Source organism: Narcine bancroftii, chromosome 3, assembly GCF_036971445.1.
Source record: "Narcine bancroftii isolate sNarBan1 chromosome 3, sNarBan1.hap1, whole genome shotgun sequence".
In the NCBI taxonomy this organism is placed as follows: domain Eukaryota; kingdom Metazoa; phylum Chordata; class Chondrichthyes; order Torpediniformes; family Narcinidae; genus Narcine; species Narcine bancroftii.
In genome coordinates this window covers 273,308,392-273,333,139 of record NC_091471.1, presented here as the reverse complement: position 1 = coordinate 273,333,139, position 24,748 = coordinate 273,308,392, and the positions used below count along the sequence as shown (strand labels likewise).

General features: G+C 38.9%; 1 protein-coding gene across 4 annotated transcripts in view; it reads left to right on the top strand.

Annotated features, from left to right (window-relative positions):
• Positions 1-24,748, top strand: part of LOC138758777 (sperm microtubule associated protein 2-like) — a 95,990-nt gene that overhangs the window by 29,162 nt on the left and 42,080 nt on the right. For 2 of the 4 annotated variants that reach the window (XM_069928161.1, XM_069928159.1), the window contains 3 exons: positions 9,182-9,308; positions 23,352-23,532; positions 24,029-24,302. In XM_069928161.1, the coding sequence (XP_069784262.1) occupies positions 9,182-9,308; positions 23,352-23,532; positions 24,029-24,066 (346 nt within the window). In that variant the 3' untranslated portion in view covers positions 24,067-24,302. Of the gene's footprint in view, positions 1-9,181; positions 9,309-23,351; positions 23,533-24,028; positions 24,303-24,748 lie in introns of those variants that run through there. The other 2 variants (XM_069928162.1, XM_069928160.1) reach the window with 2 other exon arrangements.

Here is a 24,748-nt window from a genome sequence, read left to right as displayed (position 1 = left end):
TCTCTCCATAACCTTTAATACCCTTATACTGAAGAAATAGATCTAATTCCCTCTTAAATATATTTAATGAACCTGCCTCTTCCTGCCCTCTGTGGCAATGAATTCCACAGATTCACCACCCTCTGGGTCAAGAAATTCCTCCTCATCTCGGTCCTAAATGGTTTGCCTATTATCCTCAAACCATGGCCCCGGGTTCTGGATTTTCCCATCATTGGAAACATCCCATCTGCATCCATTCTGTCCAGTCCTGCCAGAATTTTATATGTCTCTATGAGATCCCCTCTCAATCTTCTAAACTCCAGCGAGTACAATCCCAATTTGCGCAATCTTTCCTCATAAGTCATTCCTGCCATTCCTGGTATCAGCCTAGTGAATCGCCTCTGCACTCCCTCCATTGCAAGAACATCCTTCCTTAGATAAGGTGACCAAAACTGCACACAATACTCCAGGTGGGGTCTCACCAAGGCCCTGTACAGCTGCAGTAAGGTATCCTTGTTCCTATACTCAAATCCTCTTGATATGAAGGCCAACATACCATTTGCTTTTTTAACCGCCTGCTGCACCTGCATGCTCGCCTTCAGAGACTGATGTACAAGTACTCCTTGGTCTCTCTGCACTTCCCCATCTCTTAATCTATTGCCATTCAAATAGTAATATGCCCTCCGGTTTGTATTACCAAAGTGGATAACCTCACATTTATCCACATTGTAGTGCATTTGCCATGGATCTGCCCAGTCCCTCAATTTATCCAAATCACACTGGAGCTTCCTGACCCCCTCTTCCGTGCACACAACCCCTCCTAGCTTAGTGTCATCTGCAAATTTGGAGATATTACATCCAATCCCCTCATCCAGATCATTAATGTAAATTGTGAACAGCTGGGGTCCCAGTACAGATCCCTGTGGTACCCCACTGGTCACCGCCTGCCACTCAGAAAACGAGCCATTTATCCCAACGCTCTGTCTTCTACCTGCCAGCCAGTTCTCAATCCACATCAATACTTTGCCCCCAATCCCATGAGCCTTGATTTTGGAAGCCAGTCGTTTATGCGGGACCTTATCGAAGGCCTTTTGGAAGTCCAGGTACACCACATCCACTGGCACTCCCCCATCTATTTTACCTGTCACCATCTCAAAGAATTCCAATAGATTTGTCAAGCACGATTTACCTTTTGTAAATCCATGTTGACTCCGTCCGATCCCTTCTCTGCTAGTCATATGCTCCACTATTACATCCTTAATAATGGATTCCATCATTTTGCCCACTACTGATGTAAGGCTCGCTGGCCGATAATTCCCCGCTTTTTCTCTACCCCCCTTTTTAAATAGTGGGGTAACATTAGCTACCCTCCAATCCATGGGTATTGATCCTGAGTCTATTGAGTTCTGGAAAATAATTCTTAAAGCATCTGCTATCTGAATGGCCACTTCCTTGAGTACCCTAGGATGTAGATTATCAGGCCCTTGGGATTTATCTGCCTTCAATCCCATCAATTTCCCCAAGACCATGTCCTTAGAGATACTGATTTCTTTCAGTTCCTCCCTTGCATTAGTCTCTATGTTTCCCAACATCCTTGGAAGGTTATTTGTATCTTCTCTTGTAAAAACAGAACTAAAGTAAGAATTTAATTGGTCTGCCATTTCCTTATTCCCCATTATATATTCCCCTGATTCCAACTGCAAAGGACCTACTCTGGATTTCACCAATCTTTTCCTCTTGACATATTTATAAAAGCTTTTGCAGTCGGTTTTTATATTTGCCGCAAGCTTACTTTCGTAATTTATTTTTGCTCTCTTGATTAATCCCTTTGTCCTCCTTTGCTGCATCTTGAACTGCTCCCAGTCTTCGGTTGCGGTACTTTTTTTTTATTGAACATTTATTTTAATAAGAAAAAGTTTAACATTACATATGTTGAAAGAAGAGAAAACATGCAGATGTTGTTGAAAATTTTCAATAAATGTTTAGTTTGGCCCACGACTTAGTCCAAGTTTTTAATTTTGGCCCTCTGTGAATTTGAGTTTGACACCCCTGGCCTAGATTATTATCTAGTTGTATACCTAGGTATTGAATTGCTTGTGTTTGCCATCTGAATGGTGATTCTTTCATAAACTTTGTGAAATCTGCATTATTCATTGGCATCGCCTCACTTTTATTTGCGTTGATCTTGTACCCCAATACTTCTCCATATTCCTTCAATTTCTTATGTAATTCTTTTATTGATATTTCTGGTTCTGTTAAGTATACTATGATGTCATCTGCAAATAGACTGATTTTATATTCCTTCTCTTTTATTTTTATCCATCTTATTTTATTTTCTGTTCTTATCAGTTCTGCTAGTGGTTCTATAGCCTACGCGAACAGTGAGGGAGATAGTGGACATCCCTGCCTTGTTTATCTGCTTAATTTAAATTGGTTTGATATATATCCATTTACTGTCACCTTCGCCAATGGTTCCTTATATAATGCTTTCATCCAATTAATGTATTTCTCTGGTAGATTGAACCTCTGTAGTACTTTGAATAAATAATTCCATTCTACTCCGTCAAAGACTTTCTCTGCATCTAAGGCAACCGCCACTTTTGGCGTCTTGTTTCCTTGTACTGCATGGATTAAGTTAATGAACTTACAGATATTGTCCGCTGTTCGTCTTTTCTTAATAAATCCAGTTTGATCTAGTTTTACTATTTTGGTACACAGTCGACCAATCTGTTTGTTAATAGTTTAGCTATTATCTTATAATCTGTGTTAAGTAGAGATATTGGTCTATACGATGCTGGTGTTAGTGGATCTTTCCCCGTCTTTGGTATTACTGTAATTATTGCTGTTCTGTATGAATCTGGGATGTTTTATGGTTCTTCAATCTGGTTCATTACTTCCAGGAGAGGAGGAATTAATGTCTTTAAATATTTTATAGAATTCTATTGGGAGTCCATCCTCTCCCGGCGTTTATTGTTCGGTAGTTTTTTTAATATATCCTGTATTTCCACTATTTCAAATGGTTTTATTAATTTATTTTGCTCCTCTTCTTGCAATTTTGGTAGTTCAATTTTAGCTAGAAACTCATCTATTTTGTCTTCTTTCCCTTCGTTCTCAGTTTGATATAGTTGCTCGTAGAATTTCTTGAAGTTTTCATTGATCTCCGTTGGATTATATGTAATTTGTTTGTCCTTTTTCCTTGATGCCAATACCGTTTTTTTAGTTTGTTCTGTCTTAAGCTGCCAAGCTAGTATTTTTTCTCCTAGCTCATAGTACTTCTGTTTTGTCTTCATTATGTTCTTCTCCAACTTGTATGTTTGTAGTGTTTCGTTTTTTTTTTGTCTGCCAATTCTATTCTTTTTGTTGTTTCTTCCCTTATTGCTAATTCTTTTTCTGTACTTGCTATTTCCCTTTCCAGCTGTTCTATTTCCCGATTGTAGTCCTTCTTCATCTTAGTTACATAACTTATTATCTGCCCTCTGATGAACGTTTTCACTGATTCCGTATTTATTTCAAAGTACATTTTAATTTGTCGCTCAATGAATTCTCAAAAATCCTGTCTTTTAAGTAGCATGGAGTTTAATCTCCATCTATACATTCTCGGTGGGATGTCCTCCAGCTCTATTGCTAATAACAGGGGTGAGTGATCCGATAACAATCTAGCTTTATATTCCGTTTTCCTAACTCTCCCTTGGATGTGGGCTGATAACAGGAACAGGTCTATCCTTGAGTATGTTTTATGTCTACTGAATAATATGAGTATTCCTTCTCCTTTGGGTGTTGTCTCCTCCATATATCCAAAAGTTGCATTTCCTGCATCGATTTAACCATAAAGTTGGTTACTTTGTTCTTTCTGCTAGTCTTTTTTCCAGTTTTATCCATCTTTGAGTCCAAATTAAGGTTAAAGTCCTCTCCTATCAGTATATTCCCCTGTGTATCTGCAATCTTCAAAAGGATATCTTGCACAAATTTTTGATCCTCTTCATTAGGTGAATATACATTGAGCAAATTCCAAAATTCTGAATATATTTGACACTTTATCATTACATACCTCCCTGCTGGATCTATTATTTCCTCCTCTATTTTGATTGGTACATTTTTATTGATTAATATAGCTACTCCTCTGGCTTTTGAATTATATGATGCTGCCGTTACACCCAGTCTCTCCTTAATTTCTTGTGTTCCACTTCCGTTAGATGTGTTTCTTGCACGAATGCTATATCAATTTTTTCTTTCTTCAGTAAATTTAACAGCCTCTTCCTTTTGATTTGGTTATGATTTCCGTTAATATTTATACTCATATAGTTCAACATGGCCATTTCATACTTTGTTTACCTCTCATTTCCGCTTCCTCATCACCACCTTTCCTCCTTATCCATTTCTGTTTTCTTTTTTTGAACACACTGTAAGACAACACTTCTAAAACATAAAATATTTCCACTATTCACACATCTAAAATTCCCTTAACCCCAAATGTTCCCCCCCCCCCTCTCTGAGTTGCCACTTGTCCGTTGCCGGGCAACCACATCTCCCCTCTCCGTTTGGATTGTGAACCCGCTCGCAAGCGTCAACTGATTTCGCAGTGACTGTTATTCTCTTCCACCCAGCCCCCTCCAGACAAGATTTTTATCTTCAATATAACAAAGCTCACCCTCTTAATTCCCCCCTTACTTCCTTTCTTCCCTTTCTTCCCCTTCTTAGTTCTTACTTATACATTATTTTTCTTCTTTATATGAAGTTTGTCGTTATTCTTGTTCTTGTTACATCTCTTCATCTCTCTGTCTGTTTTTGCAGGCGTTCTGCAAATTCTCGTGCTTTCTCCGATCTGAGAACAGTCTGCTTTGCTGTCCTGGAATAACTATTTTAAGCACCGCTGGATATCTTAACATAAATTTATAGCCTTTCTTCCATAGGATCGATTTTGCTGCATTAAACTCTTTCCTCTTCTTCAGGAGCTCAAAACTTATGTCTGGGTAGAAAAAAAAAATTTGACCTTTGTATTCCCGTGGCTTTTTGTCTTCTCTCATTTTTTTCATTGCCTTCTCCAATATATATTCTCTTATCGTATATCTCAGGAATTTTACTAGAATGGATCTTGGTTTTTGTTGTGGCTGTGGTTTAGGGGCTAATGTTCTGTGTGACCTTTCTATTTCCATTCCTTCCTGTAATTCTGGCATTCCTAGGACCCTGGGGATCCATTCTTTTATAAATTCTTTCATATCTTTGCCTTCTTCATCTTCCTTAAGGCCCACTATCTTTATATTGTTTCTCCTATTATAGTTTTCCATTATATCCATCTTCTGAGCTAACAACTCCTGTGTTTCTTTAACATTTTTATCAGATACTTCCAGTTTCCTTTTTAAGTCATCCACTTCCATTTGTATGGCTGTTTCTCGTTCTTCCACCTTGTCTACTCTTTTCCCTATTTCTGTTATGACCATCTCTAATCTACTCACTTTTTCTTCTGTATCTTTTATTCTTCTTTTTATTTCACTAAATTCTCATGTCAGCCATTGTTTTAATGCTTCCGTATATTCTTGAAAAAATTTTTTTTCCGTGTACTGTCCACCCTTTGTCTTCCATTTCTCTGTGCAGACCTTGATGTTCTCCCTCCTCTTCCCCTGAGTCCACTCCAGGACCTGTGTCCTCTACCTCCCTTCCTTGTATCTGTGTCTCTTCTGACTTTCTTGTTGGGCTGTTTATCTCAGTTTGCTAGGTATTTTTTTTAATGGTGTCTTGATGTTGGCCCTCTTCCTCTGGGCTGGTCATCTGCTGTGTCTCTGATTTCCTTTTTTCATTCTCCTCCCTCCATTCCCGTTATTTTCTGTATCTTCCCGCTGGGATCCCTGCTGTCGGGTCTTACTCAGCTGGTCCCCCCTCCCATCGGGGTTGTCTTTGTTGTGCGCATCGCGCACCTCTATTTGGCTCCGTGAGCCATCCTTGTCGTCCTGCGCTCGGTGGGTCGCGACCCTTCAGGGCTTCCACTGACCTCAGGAAGTGGGCTTCTCTCTCCACGGCAGGTCCCTGCTTCTTCTTACAGGTAAGGCCTTCACCTTTCTCTTCTGATGTCTTTCCTTCTTCTTCCCGTTGTTTTTGGCCTTTCTTTCTTTGGTGCCATTTCCTCCACACTTTTATATTTAATTTGTTGTGGTTTATGTGTCTGTGGCTTTGCTTTTTCTTTACTTTTTTCCTTCATTTCTGGAGAGGACTGGTATTCTCCTACCGGCCACTACTCCATCTCATGACTCCGGTGCCTATCCAGTGTCTCCTTGTAGTTCAAGTCAACCAGTTCCAGTAAAATTTTTGGGAATCTTTTCTGTATCCTTTCCAGCTTCATGGTACCTTTCATATAACTGGGTGATGAACTGAGCGCATTACTTCAATGTGGTACAGTGTACTCATTGCCCTGACCAATGAAGGCAAGCAAGCCATGTGTCTTCACCATTACCCTCCCTACTTGCATTGCCACTTTCATGGGTCACATTCTCAAAATATGGGAGTAGCAATTCAGGACATGGATAGTCTGAACTTCCTACAGAATATCCAGAGAATGGTGACTTTGGAATTCTGTTCCAAAGAGGGCTGTGTAGGTTCAGTCACCAAATATACTCAGAACACAGATCAATAGATGATAGATGTTAAGGGAATCAAGAGATAGTTGAATTTTTACTCTGACCTTATTGAACATTGGTTCAAGTTTCTTTCTTTCTTTTCTTTGGCTTGGCTTCGCAGACGAAGATTTATGGAGGGGTATGTCCACGTCTGCTACAGGCTCGTTGGTGACTGACAAGTCCGATGCGGGACAGGCAGGCACGGTTGCAGCGGTTGCAAGGGAAAATTGGTTGGTTGGGGTTGGGTGTTGGGTTTTTCCTCCTTTGTCTTTTGTCAGTGAGGTGGGCTCTGCGGTCTTCTTCAAAGGAGGTGGCAGCCCGCCGAACTGTGAGGCGCCAAGATGCACGGTTGGAGGCGATATCAGCCCACTGCCGGTGGGCACCAAGAGATTTCTTTAAGCAGTCCTTCTTTGGCGCACCTCTGTCTCGGTGGCCAGTGGAGAGCTCGCCATAGAACACGATCTTGGGAATGCGATGGTCCTCCATTCCGGAGACGTGACCCACCCAGCGCAGTTGGATCTTCAGCAGCGTGGATTCGATGCTTGCGGATTCTGCCAGCTCGAGTACTTCGATGTTGGTGATGAAGTCATTCCAATGAATGTTGAGGATGGAGCGGAGACAGCGCTGATGGAAGCTTTCTAGGAGCCGTAGGTGATGCCGGTAGAGGTCCCATGATTCAGAGCCGAACAAGAGCGTGGGTATGACAATGGCTCTGTACACGCTGATCTTTGTGTGTTTCTTCAGGTGATTGTTTTTCCAGATTTTGTGTAGTCTTCCAAAGGCGCTATTTGCCTTGGCGAGTCTGTTGTCTATCTCTTTGTCGATCCTTGCATTAGATGAAATGGTGCAGCTGAGGTAGGTAAACTGGTTGACTGTTTTGAGTTCTGTGTGCCCAATGGAGATGTGGGGGGGCTGGTAATCACGGTGGGGAGCTGGCTGATGGAGGACCTCAGTTTTCTTTAGGCTGACTTCCAGGCCAAACTTTTTGGCAGTTTCCGCAAAACAGGACGTCATGCACTGGAGAGCTGGCTCTGAATGGACAATTAAAGAGGCATCGTCTGCAAAGAGTAGTTCACGGACAAGTTGCTCTTGTGTCTTGGTGTGAGCTTGCAGGCGCCTCAGATTGAAGAGACTGCCATCCGTGCGGTACCGGATGTAAAGAACGTCTTCATTGTTGAGGTCTTTCATGTACACAGAGTTGAAGAACCCAACCCCTGCTTCTATTTTATATGTTCTGATAATTCATGTATGCTTATTAATTTACCTTGCACTATTTTTCTGCAGATAGCCATTATTCCTGTTTTCCATCAGGGATTTTCTTAATATGTGGGATTTGGCCAAGGATAGCTTTCCCTTAGTTTTAAAACAAAGAAAAGATAATACATGGTGATGTGATCTCTCAAACTTATAGATCCAGAAATTCAAATGGTCATACAATGAATGGTGAACTTTCCATTTTACATTTGGATTGATGCCCAGTGTTTTCTATTCTCCAAAAGCACACTAATTCCTTTCAATAAAAGTCACTTCCATCAAAATTTTCTAAAAAAATGTGTTAAATGCAAGTTACATTGCTGTGTCATGAACACATGGTTTGTGTTTATCATAGTTCCCAATTTCCCAAACCCAGTACGCATTTATTACACGGTATTTAAAATCAGTCTATAAACTATTGCTGAGGTCCAGATTCTCCATCCTTTTGGACAGGTATTGGACAGTCGTGACTCGTCCTTTTCATATGCTCAACTAAATCATTCGTAATGAGGATGAACCTTAGAATACATACATGATTTATCCTAGCTTCACGATCCTTTTTGTGTGGAACTAGCAATTTCTCTGGGCCCAATATTCATTGTTGAATTATTAATCTACAACATGACCACTTTATCGCAATCACATTGATGCTTGAGGAGGCTTGCAAATGATCAGATGTCACAATTCCACAACTATGATTTGAGCGATGCCAATCAGTTACCTTTTCTGGGGAGGCTCAGATGGTCCATATGGGGCACTGGATGGTATGGCTGCTGGGAACTAGGTGGGGATTCAGGGGGAGAGAGTGAGCAGTCATCAAATAGTTTTCTTTCTTATGCTCCCAATGTGTGTATAGTTACACATGCTTTTTTTTTTAGTTAACATCACATTAGAAGTCCAAAAATCCGGATGCCAGAAATCGGACCATCCAAAAATCCAGACTTTTTGAAAACTCACAAACTTTTTAAATTTTATTGGGCTTTTGTGTCCGTGCATGTGCGTGCGTAAGCACCATAGAAAATGCACAGCAGCAACAAGTGACCACCCTTTTTGTCATCAACTTTGTTTTTCTTTAAAACAGCTCATTTTGATAAATGAAACACATTTGTTAATGAATAAAATTTACCTGTTCATCTCTTCTTTATTCCTCCTTAAATTTGAAGTTTAAAAGTACTGACTGAGAATTCTGAAAATCTGGATGGATTCAATCCCTCAGCACTCCGGATTTTCAGACTTCTACTGTATTTTCTTGTTAAGATTTAATGGGAGCTGAGAAATTGTACCAAAATTATTTAAATATTTGAATTATAAATAAGCTGAAGCAAGTGTTTATGATATAGATCATCACCTGAGTGGCCTCTGAGATGGGAAACACTGAATGCTGGAGCCTCTTCTAGAATCCATGAATTGGCCAAACCAAAACAGGTCCATAGGGACTGGCAAGCAGATCGATCACCTTATGCTATGGTAAGTCTATACATCTTGAGTTAATTTTCTCACAGCTGTTTAGTATATACTAATGCTGAAGTGCTTCGAACGCAAGTTCCTAAATCTATGTGACCATGTGGAAAAATTCCCCATGCACTATATGTCTTGATCAGGAAACAGTGGGGTGAATCCAGTCTAATTTATTTCCACCCTCTCAGTCAATACTCAGTCATCAAGAAAACAGTGGAAGCCATTGTCGAAAGTTGCCAGAGGAAACGGTAGAAGTATGCACAATTTCAATGTTTAAAGTGCACAGACAGAAAATAAGGTGTTCCTCCAGTCTGCGGGTGGTCAGAATGGGGTGGTTCTCCAATCTGCAGGTGGTCAGAGTGGGGTGGTCCTCCAATCTGCAGGTGGTCAGGGTGGGATGGTCCTCCAATCTACGGGTGGTCAGGGTGGGACTTTTCACAGATGGTAGTATATGTCTGGAATATTGAACCTGAAGATTTGAAAGATCTGGGAATTGAGGACCTTGGGAAACTGGTGCATAAATCATGTTGAGACTTTGAGCAGATTAGCAGCAATCTTATTTAATGGAGAAGCATGCTGGAAGAGCTGTGGGGATTTTTCTTGTTCCTATCTTCATATATTCTCATGTCCCAAGTCCTAATCACCCACATCTCCTTTGTCAAAGATCTTCCTTTCCTTAAAGAGTCAGAAGGTGGAGATATAATGAATGCACAGTGTGCTCACCAATAATTAATTCTATTGATAAGAATGCCAGTGTTCAGCAAAACACTGATGCAAAAGGGATGAGCATCCAACATTGACCTTGCCATCAACGACCAGATCCCAGAAAAGATGAATAACAAAAAGAACAGTAAAGAAACTATGAAGCTTGTTTGACATTTAGTGAGATCAGGGCTGCACCACCCAAGCAATTTGGCTTTGATCAGATCTGGCTGCTGACTATGAGGAGTTTGCATGTTTCTAGGACCCTCGACATTTCCCCCTCCTGCTCCAGTTCTCTCCCAAAGGGTTAATTTGGTACCGTAAATTATGCATAGTGAGATGGATGGCAGGAGAATCAGATGTTATTGTACACATCAGAAATAGGATATGGAGTAATCAGAGGACTAGGGCCATAAACTGGTATAGAATGGATGGGCCAAATTATCTCCCCCACTGTCATGATACATAAATCACAGGTTTCCCTATGTGCAGGGCACCATTAGTGCAGCCCCATTCCTTTGTGTTGATGTATGTCAAATTTAAGACGCATTTCAGTGCCCACATGTTAACAGACAGATGGCTGAACTGTCTTGATGACCCCAGTTGAGTTTGCACACCAAGTAGCTAAGCCTGCAATGGTACGAAGCTGAACTTCCATTGCACCACCAAACATTCTGTCTGTGCTGTATTTGACACCAGCATTACATACTTGATAGCACAATTCTGATATTTGCATGTGGAAAGGGTCAATTCCAAGTGTTTCAACCTATACCAGCAGCAATAGGAATGCACCAAGGCCATGGTATCTTCAAAATAATAATTTTTATTAAGAACTTTTAATATAAAATCTTTCTTAACTCTAAAATTAACCCCACTATGCACAAATGAGGTGGTTACTAGGAATGTAGATGAGGGTAAGGCGCAGTGGATGTTGTATATGTGGACTTTAGTAAGGCCTTTGATAAGGATCCTCAGGGAATGTTAGTTAGGATGGTTCACTCATTAGGTATCAACATTGAAGTAGTAAAATGGATTCAACAATGGTTGAATGGGGGGATACAAGAGAGTAGTGGCAGAGAACTGTCAAATTAGAAGCCAGTGACTAGTGGTGTGCCTTAAGGTTCGATATTGAGTCCATTTCTATCTGTTATATAGATTAAGGATCTGGGTGATGGGGTGGTGAATTGGATTAGTAACTGTGCGGATGATACTAAGGTAGCCAGAGCTATGGATAGTAAAGAAGGGTTTCAAGGCTTGCAGAGGGATTTAGGCCAGATAGAAGAGTGGGATGAAAGATGGTAGATGAGTTTAATGCAGATAAGTGTGAGGTGCTACATTTTGGTAGGGCTAATCAAAGTAGGATATATATGGTGAAAGGTCAGACATTGAAAAGTCCAGTAGAACAGAGGGATCTAGGAATAATGGTATATAGTACCCTGAAGGTGAAGTCACATGTGGATAGGGTGGTGAAGAAAACTTATGGTATGTTGGCCTTTATAAATCAGAGCATTGAGTATAGGAGCTGGGATGTTCTGTTAAAATTGTACAAGGCATTGGTAAGGCCAAATTTGGAGTATTGTGTACAGTTTTGGTCACCAAAGTTTAGGAAAGATATCAACAAATTGGAGTGAATGCAGGGAAGATTTACTAGAATGTTTCCAGGGTTACAGGGTCTAAGTTATAGGAAAAGGATAAATGAGTTAGTTCTTTGGACCATAGAAGTTTGAGAGGGGATTTGATTGAGGTATTTAAAATTATTAAGGGTATAGATAGAGTTGATGAGAAGTTGCAGACGAGAAGACATGAGCTGAGAGTTAAGGGGAAAATGTTGAGAAGAATCATAAGGGGGGAACTTGAACAAGCTTCCAGACAAAGTGGCGGAGGCAGGGTCAATATTAGCATTTAAGGAGAAGTTGGATATGCACATGGACGGGAAAGGAATAGAGGGTTATGGGTTGAGTGTAGGTCAGCGGGGTTAGGTGGGAGAAAGTGTTCGGCATCGACTAGAAGCACCAAGTTGGTCTGTTTCTGTACTGTGTGTGTGTGTGTGTGTGTGTGTGTGTGTGTGTGTGTGTGTGTGTGTGTGTGTGTGTGTGTGTGTGTGTGTGTGTGTGTGTGTGTGTGTGTGTGTGTGTGTGTGTGTGTGTGTGTGTGTTCCATAAATCCACCCCCCCCCCCTTGCATGGAGGTTCAGAACTTGTGTTTCACACAATGATTTTATAAACTCAGGCAAGGGTTGAAGGAACTGACCATTACTTTTCTTTTAAAGAAAAAAAATGATTAATTCAAACTTATTTAAATTGTATAAAATCAATAAATGGGGTCGACTTTAACTCATAAAAAGACATCTTATCTTGTATAGAAAAAGATATTCTTTCCATAACCAAACAAAACTTCATCTCTGTATACCACCTATCTAAAGACAATACATTTCTATTCTTCCAAGTAATCGCTATACATTTCTTGGCCACTGCCAGCGCTAAATAAATAAAAGAGATCTGATAATTATCTAATTCTAAATCAATCAACGGTTGCATATTCCCTAATAAAAATATATCAGGGTCTAATACAATATGAAGATTATATAGATTATTAAATACCTTTCCAAAATTGTTGTAACTGATCACACAACCAAACAGCATGTAAAAAAGTACCAGAAACCTGATCACAACGAAAACAAAGATCTGACTTATGAAAACCAAATTTTTTAAATTTTTCGGGTGTTAAATATAATTGATGTATAAAACTATAATTAATCATCGCCAATCTAGCATTAATCAATTTTCGAACACTATTATGGCAGATTTCAGACCAATCTTCTTCAGTTATTGTTAAACTTAAATCTTTTTCCAATTTCATTTTATCTTTATCCCAATCTATTTTACTTTCACTTTCCAACAAAATACAATACAAACCTGATATTTTTGGAAATGAGAGCACATATTTCTCAAAATCAGTTTCAGACAGTAAATTCATTTGTTGACCGCATACCTGTTTTACAAAAGATCTTAACTGATAATACACAAATATAGAATAACCACTTATATCAAATCTCTTTTGCAATTCTACAAAAGAACAAAAATGACCTTCTAAAAAACAGTCAGATAAATTATGTATTCCTTTCTCCTCCCATTGTTTCAAAATAGTATTAGATACCGTGAAAGGAACAAGTTGATTATTATATAATGGTAATCTTCCCGACCACTTATTTTTCAATCCCATTTTATGTAATTTACTTGTCCATAAATTCATTAAATGTTTCAATATTGGTACATCATAAGTTTGTAACAAATTTTTATTCCATCAAAATAAAAATTCATTCAAACATTTTTCAAAAATAACTGCCAATTCTATCTGTGCCCAACTAGGCATATCTTGTGTGGCCATTAATGCGCTAAGAAATCTAAATTGAGCTGCTTCATAATAAAATTGAAAGTTAGGTAGCCGTAACCCTCCAAATTGAAAATCCCACATCAACTTTTTCAACGCCACCCTAGGAAATTTTCCTTTCCACAAAAAATCCATAATTACTTAAAAATCCTTAAAAAATCTTTTTTGTAAACAACAAGGAATTGATTGAAATAAATATTGTATACGAGGAAAAATATTCATTTTTATAGTATTAATTCTTCCTAATAAACCCAAAGGTAAATCTTTCCATTTAACTGAATCTGCCTTAATCTTCTTCATTAAAGGAAGATAATTAAGTGAATATAAATTTTGGTAGTCAGTATTAACATTAATTCCCAAATATTTAATTTGTTTCGTCCACTTCAAATTCGTAATATTTCTAAACATTGAATAATCATCTTTACTAATTGATAAAATTTCACTTTTAGTCCAATTAACCTTATAACCAGATAATTGACCATAAATCTCTAAGGAATCTTGAAGTGCTGGCAGAGAAACATCAGGATCCACCAAATACAGCAAAACGTCATCCGCAAATAAGTTTATTTTATAATCTTCATTCAAGACTCTCATACCTTTGATACTATCATTCTGATGTATTAATTGTGCTAGAGGTTCAATAACTAAAGCAAACAAGGCGGGTGATAATGGATATCCTTGTCTAGTAGATCTTGTTAAATTAAAGGATTCTGAAAGCAAACCATTAGTAACAACTCTAGCTTTCAGACCATTATACAGAGCCCTAATCATACCAATAAATGAGAGACCAAACGAAAACTTTTCAAGTACTTTAAATAAAAACTTCCATTCTACTCTATCGAATGCCTTTTCTGCATCCAATGAAACCACTATTGGATAATTCTTCTGAGATTTAGATCTATTTATCAAAGTAATTAATCGTAGAATATTATCCAAAGCATACCTTTTTTATATAAAACCTGTTTGATCACGATGTATTATCTTTGATAAATACTGAGCCAACCTATTAGCCATAACTTTAGCCACTATTTTATAGTCTAAATTTAACAAAGATATAGGATGGTAAGAAGCTACCTGTAAGGGATCTCTATCTTTTTTTGGTATAACTGTAATTATAGCATTAGAACAGGACTCAGGTAATTGAAAAGTATCATAAAGTTGTTGTATTACATTCTTAAATAAGGAAGATATATCAACATAAAAAGTCTTGTAAAACTCAATAGAAAAACCATCTCCACCAGGCGCTTTTCCATTTGGCATATCTTTTATAGCCACTTCAATTTCACTATCCGTAAAAGGTTTATCTAACTCTTGTCTATCTTCTTGAGATAACTATGGCAAATTAATATTTTTCAAAAAAGAGTTTATTGCATCTTCTTTTATCTCTTTACATTCAGTCAAATAAAGTTTTTTGTAAAAATTACAAAATTCATCGTTAATTTCTTTTTGACTAAAAGTAATACCCGATTTATTTCTAATAGCTGGTATAATCCTAGATAACTGTTCTTTTTTTTAATTGCCAAGCTAATACTTTATGAGCTTTCTCACCCCATTCATAAAATTTATTTTTTGAACGATTCAACAGACATTCAAATCGATATGACTGTAACTTATTATACTTCAACTTTAAATTAGTTAATTGGATCTTTTGGAATTCAGTAGCTTTCTTTTGAAATTCTTTTTCACAGATTGTTATTTTCTTCTCCAAATCCTCAGTTTCTCTAATTCTCTCTTTCTTCAGTTTGGATGCATAACTGATAATTTGACCTCGTTAAAAAAGCTTTCATTGCGTCCCACAAAACAAACTGATCAGAAACAGAGTGAACATTATTAGCAATGAAATCCTCAATTTGTTTTCTCAAATAAACAATAAATTCTGGCTTTTGTAGTAACATAGTATTAAATCTCCATCTTAAAGTATGTTGTGTAACTTGAGAACTTTGATATTCCAGTAATAACAATGAATGGTCCGAGACTAACCTTGCCTTATAATCCATAGATATAACCTTATCCTGAAAATGTGCCGAAATTAAAAAATAATCAAGTCTTGAAAAAGAATTATGTCGAGAAGAATAAAAAGAAAAGTCTTTCTGTGTAGGATTAAATCTACGCCAAATATCAACTAAATCCAAATCTTTCATCATGTTAGCCATATGTATCGCCATCTTAGATTTCTTAATTACCTTTGGATACTTATCCAATAACGGTTCTAATACCATATTTAAATCCCCCCCAATCATCACATTGGAATTAGCTTGTCCCAATAATAAAGATATTTCTGTAATAAAAGCAGTGTCTTCAACATTTGGAGCATAAACATCAATCAAAGTCCAGGCTTCATTAGAGATCATACAATTCAACTTAAGTAGTCTTCCTCCATTTTTCTCCTCGTCTTGCAATTGAAACGATAAATTCTTATGTACCAAAACCGCAACTCCTTTTGCATTTGAATTAAATGAAGAATAGAAGACTTGTCCAACCCAGTCCCGCTTAAGTTTCAAATGTTCTTTATCTGTCAAATGAGTTTCCTGTAAAGAGGCCACATCTACTTTAAATTTTTTTAAATAAGCAAGTACTTTCTTACGCTTTATAGGATTATTCAAACCCTGAACATTAAGAGAAGCAAATTTAAATTTTGACATGTCTTACAACAGTTAGAAAAAAAAACAACTCTTACCCCCTTACCCTCTCTTAATACGATCAAAAAAAGAAAAAAAAGAAAAAAGAGAAAAAAAAGGAAAAAAAAATTTTTATTATTTAAACAAAAAAAAACCCCTTCACACTTTAATCTAATAATACAAAAAAAAAGAAAAAAAATTGGTAGAAGGATAAAAATACCCCCTCCTGTCTAAACCGCGCAATGCGGTAACTCCCAAAAAAAAATTGGTGTGAGATAACTCACACGTAGCAGATGACTTTCAGAAAATAGTGCCTATCCAGTTCTCTCCCCCAACTCTCACTTCATCTTAAACTAATATCATCATTATTTAATATCCCTTTTTTTTTAAAAAAAGCATTAGAAAAAAAAAAGGACAACTCTTCTTTTAATCAGTTCCAACTGCCGAGTCACCATTACGACCATTCCTTCTTGGAGCACGGCTCTTTTCTTCCATCTCTTGTCTCCTTGGAGATCGCGGCGGACTATATCTCTGTTGAAACTGAGAGATAGCTCTTGAGCAAATGCTATAGCTCTTGAGCAAATGCTATAGCTTCCTTTGGAGAATCAAAGAACTTTGGTTGGTAACCATCTTGAAATACCTTCAAAACAGCTGGATATCTAAAGGTTCCCTTATAACCTTTCTTCCACAACAACTCTTTAGCAGGGTTGAATTCTCGTCGTTGGAACATAACCTCTTGACTCAAATCCGCATAGAAGAAAACTCAATTATTTTGAATCATCAAGGGTGATTTTCTCTGTTGTGCATTTCTAATAGCTCTGTGAGCACGTTCCAGTATTATACCTTCCGAGAAATGTTCTTGACCCAGCACCTGCGGAATCCATTCAGCAAAAAATTTTCTTGGGTCTGGTCCCTCCATACCTTCCGGCAAACCAATAATCTTTATATTGTTCCGTCTGGATTGGTTTTCCAAATAATCAATCTTTTTCACCAAATTTTTATTTTGAGTTTGTAAGTCTTCAACCATTTTGGTCACATCAAGAACTTGATCCCGTATTTCGTCTATATCTTCTTCACACGAATTAAATTTATCTCTCACTTCAAGCTTAAAAGCTCCAAACTCAGCCATCTGTTGAGAATGTATTTTCACCAGGGTATTAAACCTAGTACCAAGTTCAGTCATAATCTTGGATAATCCCTGCATTGTATAAGATAATTTAGATTCAAGATTCACAAGAATCTTTTCAATTGGAAGAGATTCTGGCTCAACAGATTCCTGCTTCTTCTGCATAACCAAAGGATCTTCTGTTCCTTCTTTCATTCTGGTTGCCTTCCTTGTAGTATGACTGCGTGTGGAAACCCCAGCCACAGCCTCTCCAGCAGTGACTGGAGGACGCTGGCCGGGGTTTTCCCCAGTCCATAATGTATTAAGTTCTCCCAGTACATCAAGTTGTATAGGTTCTTCTATCTCAAGAGGTGCAGTTTGCAGCGCCTCCGCTACAGATGACAGATGCCTTTCCCCAGCCGGTGTTTCAGCTGGTAATACTTAAGCTGATGATACTACAAGCGGTTCATTCATAACATTGCCGTCAGATGCTACTGCGCATGTGCGAACCTGAGTAACTCTTTGTTCTAAAGGCTGTTTGGCGCCCTCTTTAGGGGGCTCTACCGATGTAACATAGAGCTCTGCATCCGAACACTGTACCTCTCTCCTGGGATCCATTTCACGCTGAGTCCCGGTGTCTTTTCTACAGGTAGGCTCCAAAACTTGAACTTTTGGAAAATGTAGTTTTTTGATGATCTGTTGTCGTTTTTTTTTGCTCTTTTTCACCAATTGTACCATCAGAAGTTAAATTACCAGTACTGAAGTTATCTAAACTTTTAAAGAATTTTAACCGGCATTTCTAGACAAAACAATAAGATAGAGTCAGGAGAGGACTGGAAGGCACGTCTGATCCTTACGCCATCTTGCCACGCCCCGTCGGAACTGACCATTACAAATGATTACAGTGGCACTGCTCTCTCTTGACCAAGGGAAGCAGTTAAGTGGCCACCTTTTCCTAAAGCCACGTTGATTCTGTGTCCCTTCCCTGTCAAAGGGAAGGTTACTGCATCTCTGACTTCAGATGAAACTAGTATAAAATTAAAGATGCCTTCTTGTCCATATCACAGGACATGACATCACTGATATATATCTCTTATATTTAATATTCTTCAAAAAGATAAGTCAACAAGAAAAAGGTCTTCTGTTTTCACAGGTGCTTCTCTTTCACAAACATTAATTGTCTTAAATTTTGTAAGGCGAACAATCGTAAGGCTTTTATGACTGTTTACAGCTTTCAACTGAACAATGATGAATTTCATCTCCCAATTGATGGAGTCTCTGCGACCGCTTTAAAATGATATAATGTTCTCTGGGTTTGTGCTTTTTCCCTGTTTACAAACCCACAAAATCCCTTTACTATTAAAATACATATTTTAACCTAAATATTACCAATAGCATAATGCTATATCACAATCTCTTCAGTGTTGAACTCCTCCATGGCTCTGAACATTGTTCACAGATTGTCGGCAGATCTGCAGTTGCACCAGGTTCTTTTTTATTGTGCATAAACACCACCCATCTTCAGGATTCCAGCCTTTGAATCTTACATCCCCACCATTAGTAGTGTTTTATTTGCTACTTACTGTTGGTAATTTCACATATTTATTCATGTCCTTCTCCTTATGCCCCTCCAGTCCAATCTTGTTATTCGCTAATGTCTTTATCAATCTGTTCCACCCCACTTTATCATGACTTTTGTCATTTTTGTTTCCTCCTGTTCTCTCCCTTATTGTCAACCTTCCTTTCTGGTTTTGTTTCCACACCCCCTCCCCCACCCCCTCTCTCCGAGCTTTGCTTCTCATCATAAAACCCCTTCCCCATTCTAAGGAAAATCCATTAACATAAAGATATGGGAAAAAAGTGCAAGAGGTTTTGATTTTATTTGGCCCCTCAAGTCATCTTAACATAAACAAGTTGATGGCTGATCTGCTAGAACTACACTGTTTCCATGGCCTAGCCACATATCCTTTGGCTCTTTTAATATCTAGAATCCTATTAATGTCTGCACAGCATCATTGAGTCCTACAGCTGAGAAACAGTCCCTTGGCTCCACCATCTCAAAGACAGCCATCAAGTACCCATCTGTACTGTACATGTTGACAAATCCATTCATTGAGTGAGCCTCCACACCCTCAGGGATAGAGTTCCAAGGATTCATCATCTTCTGAGTAGGGAGATTTCTCCTTCTTTCTGTTCTAAATGACCTTCCTTTTATCTCTAGACTATGAATCCTTGTTTTAGATCCTCAAAACTCTCAAAAAGAGAGTTCAATGAGGTTAGCCTTCATTGAGCCTACTCAATCTCTCCTATGACAAACACGTCATCCCAGCAACCAGTTTTGATACTTTGATACTTTCTCTCTGCACTAAGTATATCCCTTATCACACCAGGAGTCCAAAGTTGTACATTATATTCCAGGTGCAATCTCACCAAGGTTACATATAATTGTAGCAAAACTTCTTCACTCTTGGTAATGAAGACCAATAAACCAGTGCATTCTTTGTTGCCTGATGAACCAGCATGAAGCTTTCAGTAACTTCTGTGGAAGGACACCTAGATTCCAGTGAACAGCCATCCGGTAAATACTCGGCACTTCTGTTATTTCTACCAAAGAGCATAACCTCATGTTTTCCAAATTGTATTCCATCATTCACCTTGCTTCCTCATCACATACCGATTATAAATTTCGGCCCATCCATATCTGGAGTATTCAATTACATGGAGAAAAGGAGGGAAAGCAAGGAAAAACACAAAGTAAGATTTCTGGATTAGGAACAGTCTTTTCAAGTGAAGCAACAATTTTACTTGTGTATCTGTGGGAGTTAACTACTGCATCCAGTGCTCCCGTTGTGGTCTTCTCGACATCGGAGAGACTGAACGCAGTCTGGGAGGTCGCTTCACTGAGCACCTTCACTCTGTCCACATCAGTGACCTATCATCAGTTTGTCATCACTTTATCAAGAAATTCCTGTCTGAAGGAATGAAAAGTACTACTGAGTGCAGTGGACATAAGAAAATTCCAGAACCCAACCAAAGAGACAAACTTTGGATCAGATGGAGAAAACAGAATCTCATTGTTTGTTGTGCAGGAAAAATGAGACAAAGCAAAACCCTCTACCATGTTGTCCAGAATATGCTATCGACATGGCAAATCAGCAACTTAAGGAAAAGGAAGTTTACCGAGGAATGACCAATACTATCTGGCATTTATACAGTTGGAAACAAATATTTCAAAGGCTTTGAAGAAGAAATTATGACAATAGGGCAAAAAGGCCAATTACAGTCCTGTCCACAATGTTTGGGACAGACACTTATTTTCCTTTGCCCCTGTGCACTAAACCTTTCAATTTGTAATCAAGCAATTCACATGTAATTAAAGTCCAAATTCCAGATTTTATTAAAGATTATTTGTATACATTTTCGTCCGACCATAGAGTAATAGCAGCAGTAAAACACAAAAACCTGCAGACACCATGGTTGAGGTAAAAACACAAAGCTGGAGGAACTCAGCAGGTTTCCTCCCACCATTCACACTGTACTGGGGGAATAGGTTAATTGAGTGTAAATTTGGCGGCATGGACACGTGGGCCAAAATGGCCTGTTACTGTGCTGTCTGTCTAAAATCTTTTTTTAAATATTAAAAGGAAGTAATAAGCCGTGTACTTGTCTGGCATGAACAAATTGGTGAGAAGACGTTATGAATTGCATGTAGAATAATGGAAAGTGTTTGGAGAGATTTTGCCTTCAATTCAGTTTCAAACGTTTTGATCACAAAATGAAATGTGCTGTAGCACTCCCGTGAGTTCTGAGCAGCACTGATCCTCCATTCCTGAACTACAGTTTGAACTTTTGCCATACTCATCATTTTATAATTGTCTCTCCTCATTTTTCTGACAAAGCAGAACTCTTCGTATTTCTTAGCATTAGGTGTCATCTGCCATCTATTTGCCCATTCCACTAGCCCATCAAGTCTACTGTAATGGCACTGATTTACCACAGCTTACAAACAAATAAAGAATACACTCACTTTCAGCATACCATGAAGTTGGCTTTCTTTTATCATTCACTATACACAACATTGCATTCTTAAACTCCCCACACATCATCCACCTATACTCCTCTGACCTTCTCATCAGCTCACTGCCACACGGTGATCCCGACCCTCTCAGTCTCCTCCTCCTGACGAAGTTAAGTACGTGACCACGACACTACTTTTCTGATTACATTAACGAAGCCTCCAAATGTTTTTCCATCTGCTATTTGGCAACAGTGAATTCAAGTCCAAACCATTAATATATACACAAAGTTGTGGTTCTAGTACTGACCCCTGAGAAATTCCACTGTTTACCTTCATCCAGTACAAAACAATCCTTCATTTCCATTCTCTGTCTCCCATTACTAAATTCAATTTCCATATTTCTATTGCCTTTGTAATCCATTCTCCCCAGGTTCCTTCCCAAAATTCTGCCACCCATTTTTACAAGGGGCAATTTATAGTTGCCAATTAACTTACTAACCAACACTTCTTTGGGATGTGGGAAGAAACTGGAGCTCCTGAAGGAAACACATGGTCACAAGGAAAATACGCACATGCATCATTGAGGTCAAGATTAAACCTGGGTGCCTGGTGTTGTGAAATGGTAGTTCTTTGGCCTTGTCATTGTACCACTCAATTTAGTATCATTTGGTAAATTAAGAGTAGCCTCTGTAGGAGATACAGGCTTGAGTGAATTTTGCCTCTGAATGAATGAATCACCCTTCAAATGGGCACCATCAGTCGAAATTCACCATTGTGCCCTGGGGAAAGGGCAGGTTAGGGCAATCTTCAGTCAAGGTTAAACTCAGGCTTTACCTGTTAAGGGACCACATTCATCCTGCATGTAAAAAATTTGTAAGCTCCAGCCAAGAAACCTTGAAGCTTCCACTGCACCCCCTTGTTCACCAATAATGCCCTCATTCTACCTTCTTCTTTTACATTGTCCTCTGTCAGCATCTTTTGGTTTTCACTTTACATGATCTCAAACACTTAAACAGCAAATGAAAATTCAAATCCATAATTGATGCATGAATGAAAATAATACATTCCACAGACTGTGAACTTAATTGCCATTTTGTGCCTTCTTAATGCTTTGGATTCATGTGACTTTTCCCAGTCCAGTGCTCCAGTGCCACAGGTCCATCAAGCTACTGAAATTCCATTGACGACATTGCCATTTCATACTTATCCTTCCATTTACAGTATCTACTTCCATCTCTGCAGCATTGCCCACATCTGCTCCATCTCACTTCATCTTCCATACCCTCATCCATGGCCTTGTCTCCTTTAATCTTCACCCATACATTGGATTCTTGGCTGGAACAACACCCTATAAATACATTATCCAAACTGCCTGTGCCTTAACTTCCATCAAGCATTATTGCGCTTCTTAATCTATGTTGGTCCCCAATTAAATATTATTCAGGTTTAAAAGTGTCACTTTTCAAATTCATCCATTTCTACCTCTTTGCCCAATAACCTTTGGTGAAGGTCAAAAGATCTGCAGATGGTGAAAATCTAAAATGAAAACAAGAAAGCTGGATACACTCAGCATGTCATACCACATCTGTGGGTAGGGAAACTCAAGTTGAAAAGCATCAGAACTCTGAAGGAGAACCTTATTCAGATCCCAGGAGAATGGAGAGTGGGGATGACGCTCCAAAATATCTGCACCCTTCCATTTCTGCCTTACTGATAATCCTAGGGTTTAAACACACCACCATTGGCCTCAGCCCTTTCTCTAAATTCCAGAAGTCCCTCCATATTTCTCTTCCTCAAAATCTATACTTCCTCCATTAAAACCTACCTCTTAGACATACAGCACAGTAGCAGGCTCTTTTGGCCCTTGAGGCTGTGCCACCCAATTAAACCCTATTGTCCTACAACTCAGTGGGTTTTGAAGGGTGGGAGAAAATCAAGAGCACCTGGACGAAACCCACAAAGACATGTAGAGGACATACTAACTCCTTACATAGAGTTCCAGATCAAACCCTGGTCACTGGCACAGTGACAGTGTTGCACTAACTGCTACACTAACCCCCACCGCCCTTATCTACCCTTCTTTGTGGCTTGATGTCAAATTTTGTTAGATTACACTCCAGCTCTGATAAAATGCTGTTTCAATAAAAGTTCTCGTGAAAGTTGCTAGATAAATTCAGGGCCATTCAATTCTCATCTCATCTCTGCAATTTTCAAACCAGATCACTGAGGCTGCCCTAACTGTTGCAAGCTCGCCTCGAACAGATCTTCTTGCCCAACACAAAAGGCATGCTGATCCACTTGTGAAGGTTTCCTACCTCTGGGACTACCCCTACTGGGACAATGAGATAAGTGAAGCAACAAGGACCTATTCTCCAACTGAGAGGATTCGGAAATTAGCAAGTAAGAGCAAGATGTACCAGAAGTATGCATAGCAGCTGACGCATAAGTTCATTATGCTCATTCATTCACTTAACTGAGGAAATGAAAGTTATTTCTGATGGATCGTAGACATGCTGGTTACCAATAGAAGACTAATTTTTTATATTTAATTTGCATGCATGAGGATTGGTGGAAATCCATTTAAAAGGATTTCAGTTGCTGGTTTTGAGAAGTTCCTGATTGGACAGTAGCTTGCATTCTGGGCCCGAGACAGAGCACCCCTATAGAGAACTCCCCAAAGATACTGATGGGCAGATGCAATTTGGAAATTATTAGCCTTTCAGCAATTAGATTCTGGGTAATTTAGTCAAATTATGGCACAACAAGGAATTTCTGAATATATATTCCTGACAAATATAAAATATTAAACTAGTTTAACAATTGATTAATATTTTGAAAGAAAATGTCCACCTAGTTTCTCGCTTGTTCTTACATTTTACCCATGGCTTCACTCTAGAGCCGAAAGGAGACTATGCAAGGCTACATTCTCAGTAAATAATTGGAGGAACCAATAGCAGAAGCTGTATTAATCTACTCAGCTACTGAAAGAATTCAAGCCCTTGCTAAACCAAAGGTCTACATGGAAGCTGCCAAGACTGAAGATCCATTCGCAGTTTCTGAGGCTGCCAGAAAAGTCGTTGCCACACTCAGACTGGAAAAACTTGCTATTCCGCTTCCTGGAAAAGTGGCGCGCAAGAAAGTTGGATAAATTCAACCCTACCTAAAACATCTCCTAATGCTTTCTTTCATTTTGTGCTGACGAGTTTGCACTTGCTGCCTTGTCCTTCCAGCTGATCGAACTGAAGGTTTGAGATATTGTGTTGAAGAAGACATTTTGAGTTGTTGCAGCGCAACTTGAGTAGATCCTAGTTGCACTACAGTCATAATGTGCTAATGGTGGAGCTCAAGAGAGAGAAATAGGAGTAAGTCATTGCCCTAGCACTGCCCTAAGCACTGGGACCAGTCTTTCTTTCACCTAAGTACCACCTTCCTGCATTATCTCCATAATCTTCCCTGCACATTACACATCTTCACATCCCTGAGTGGGATACAGTCATTTGCTGAGCCTCCTCAGAGCTGCCCTCTGAGTGAAGAAATTTTCTCTTCCCTCAGTATGGAATGGCTGGCCCTATATTTTCAGATGGTGAGCCCAAATTCTGGACAAAACTCCCAGAAG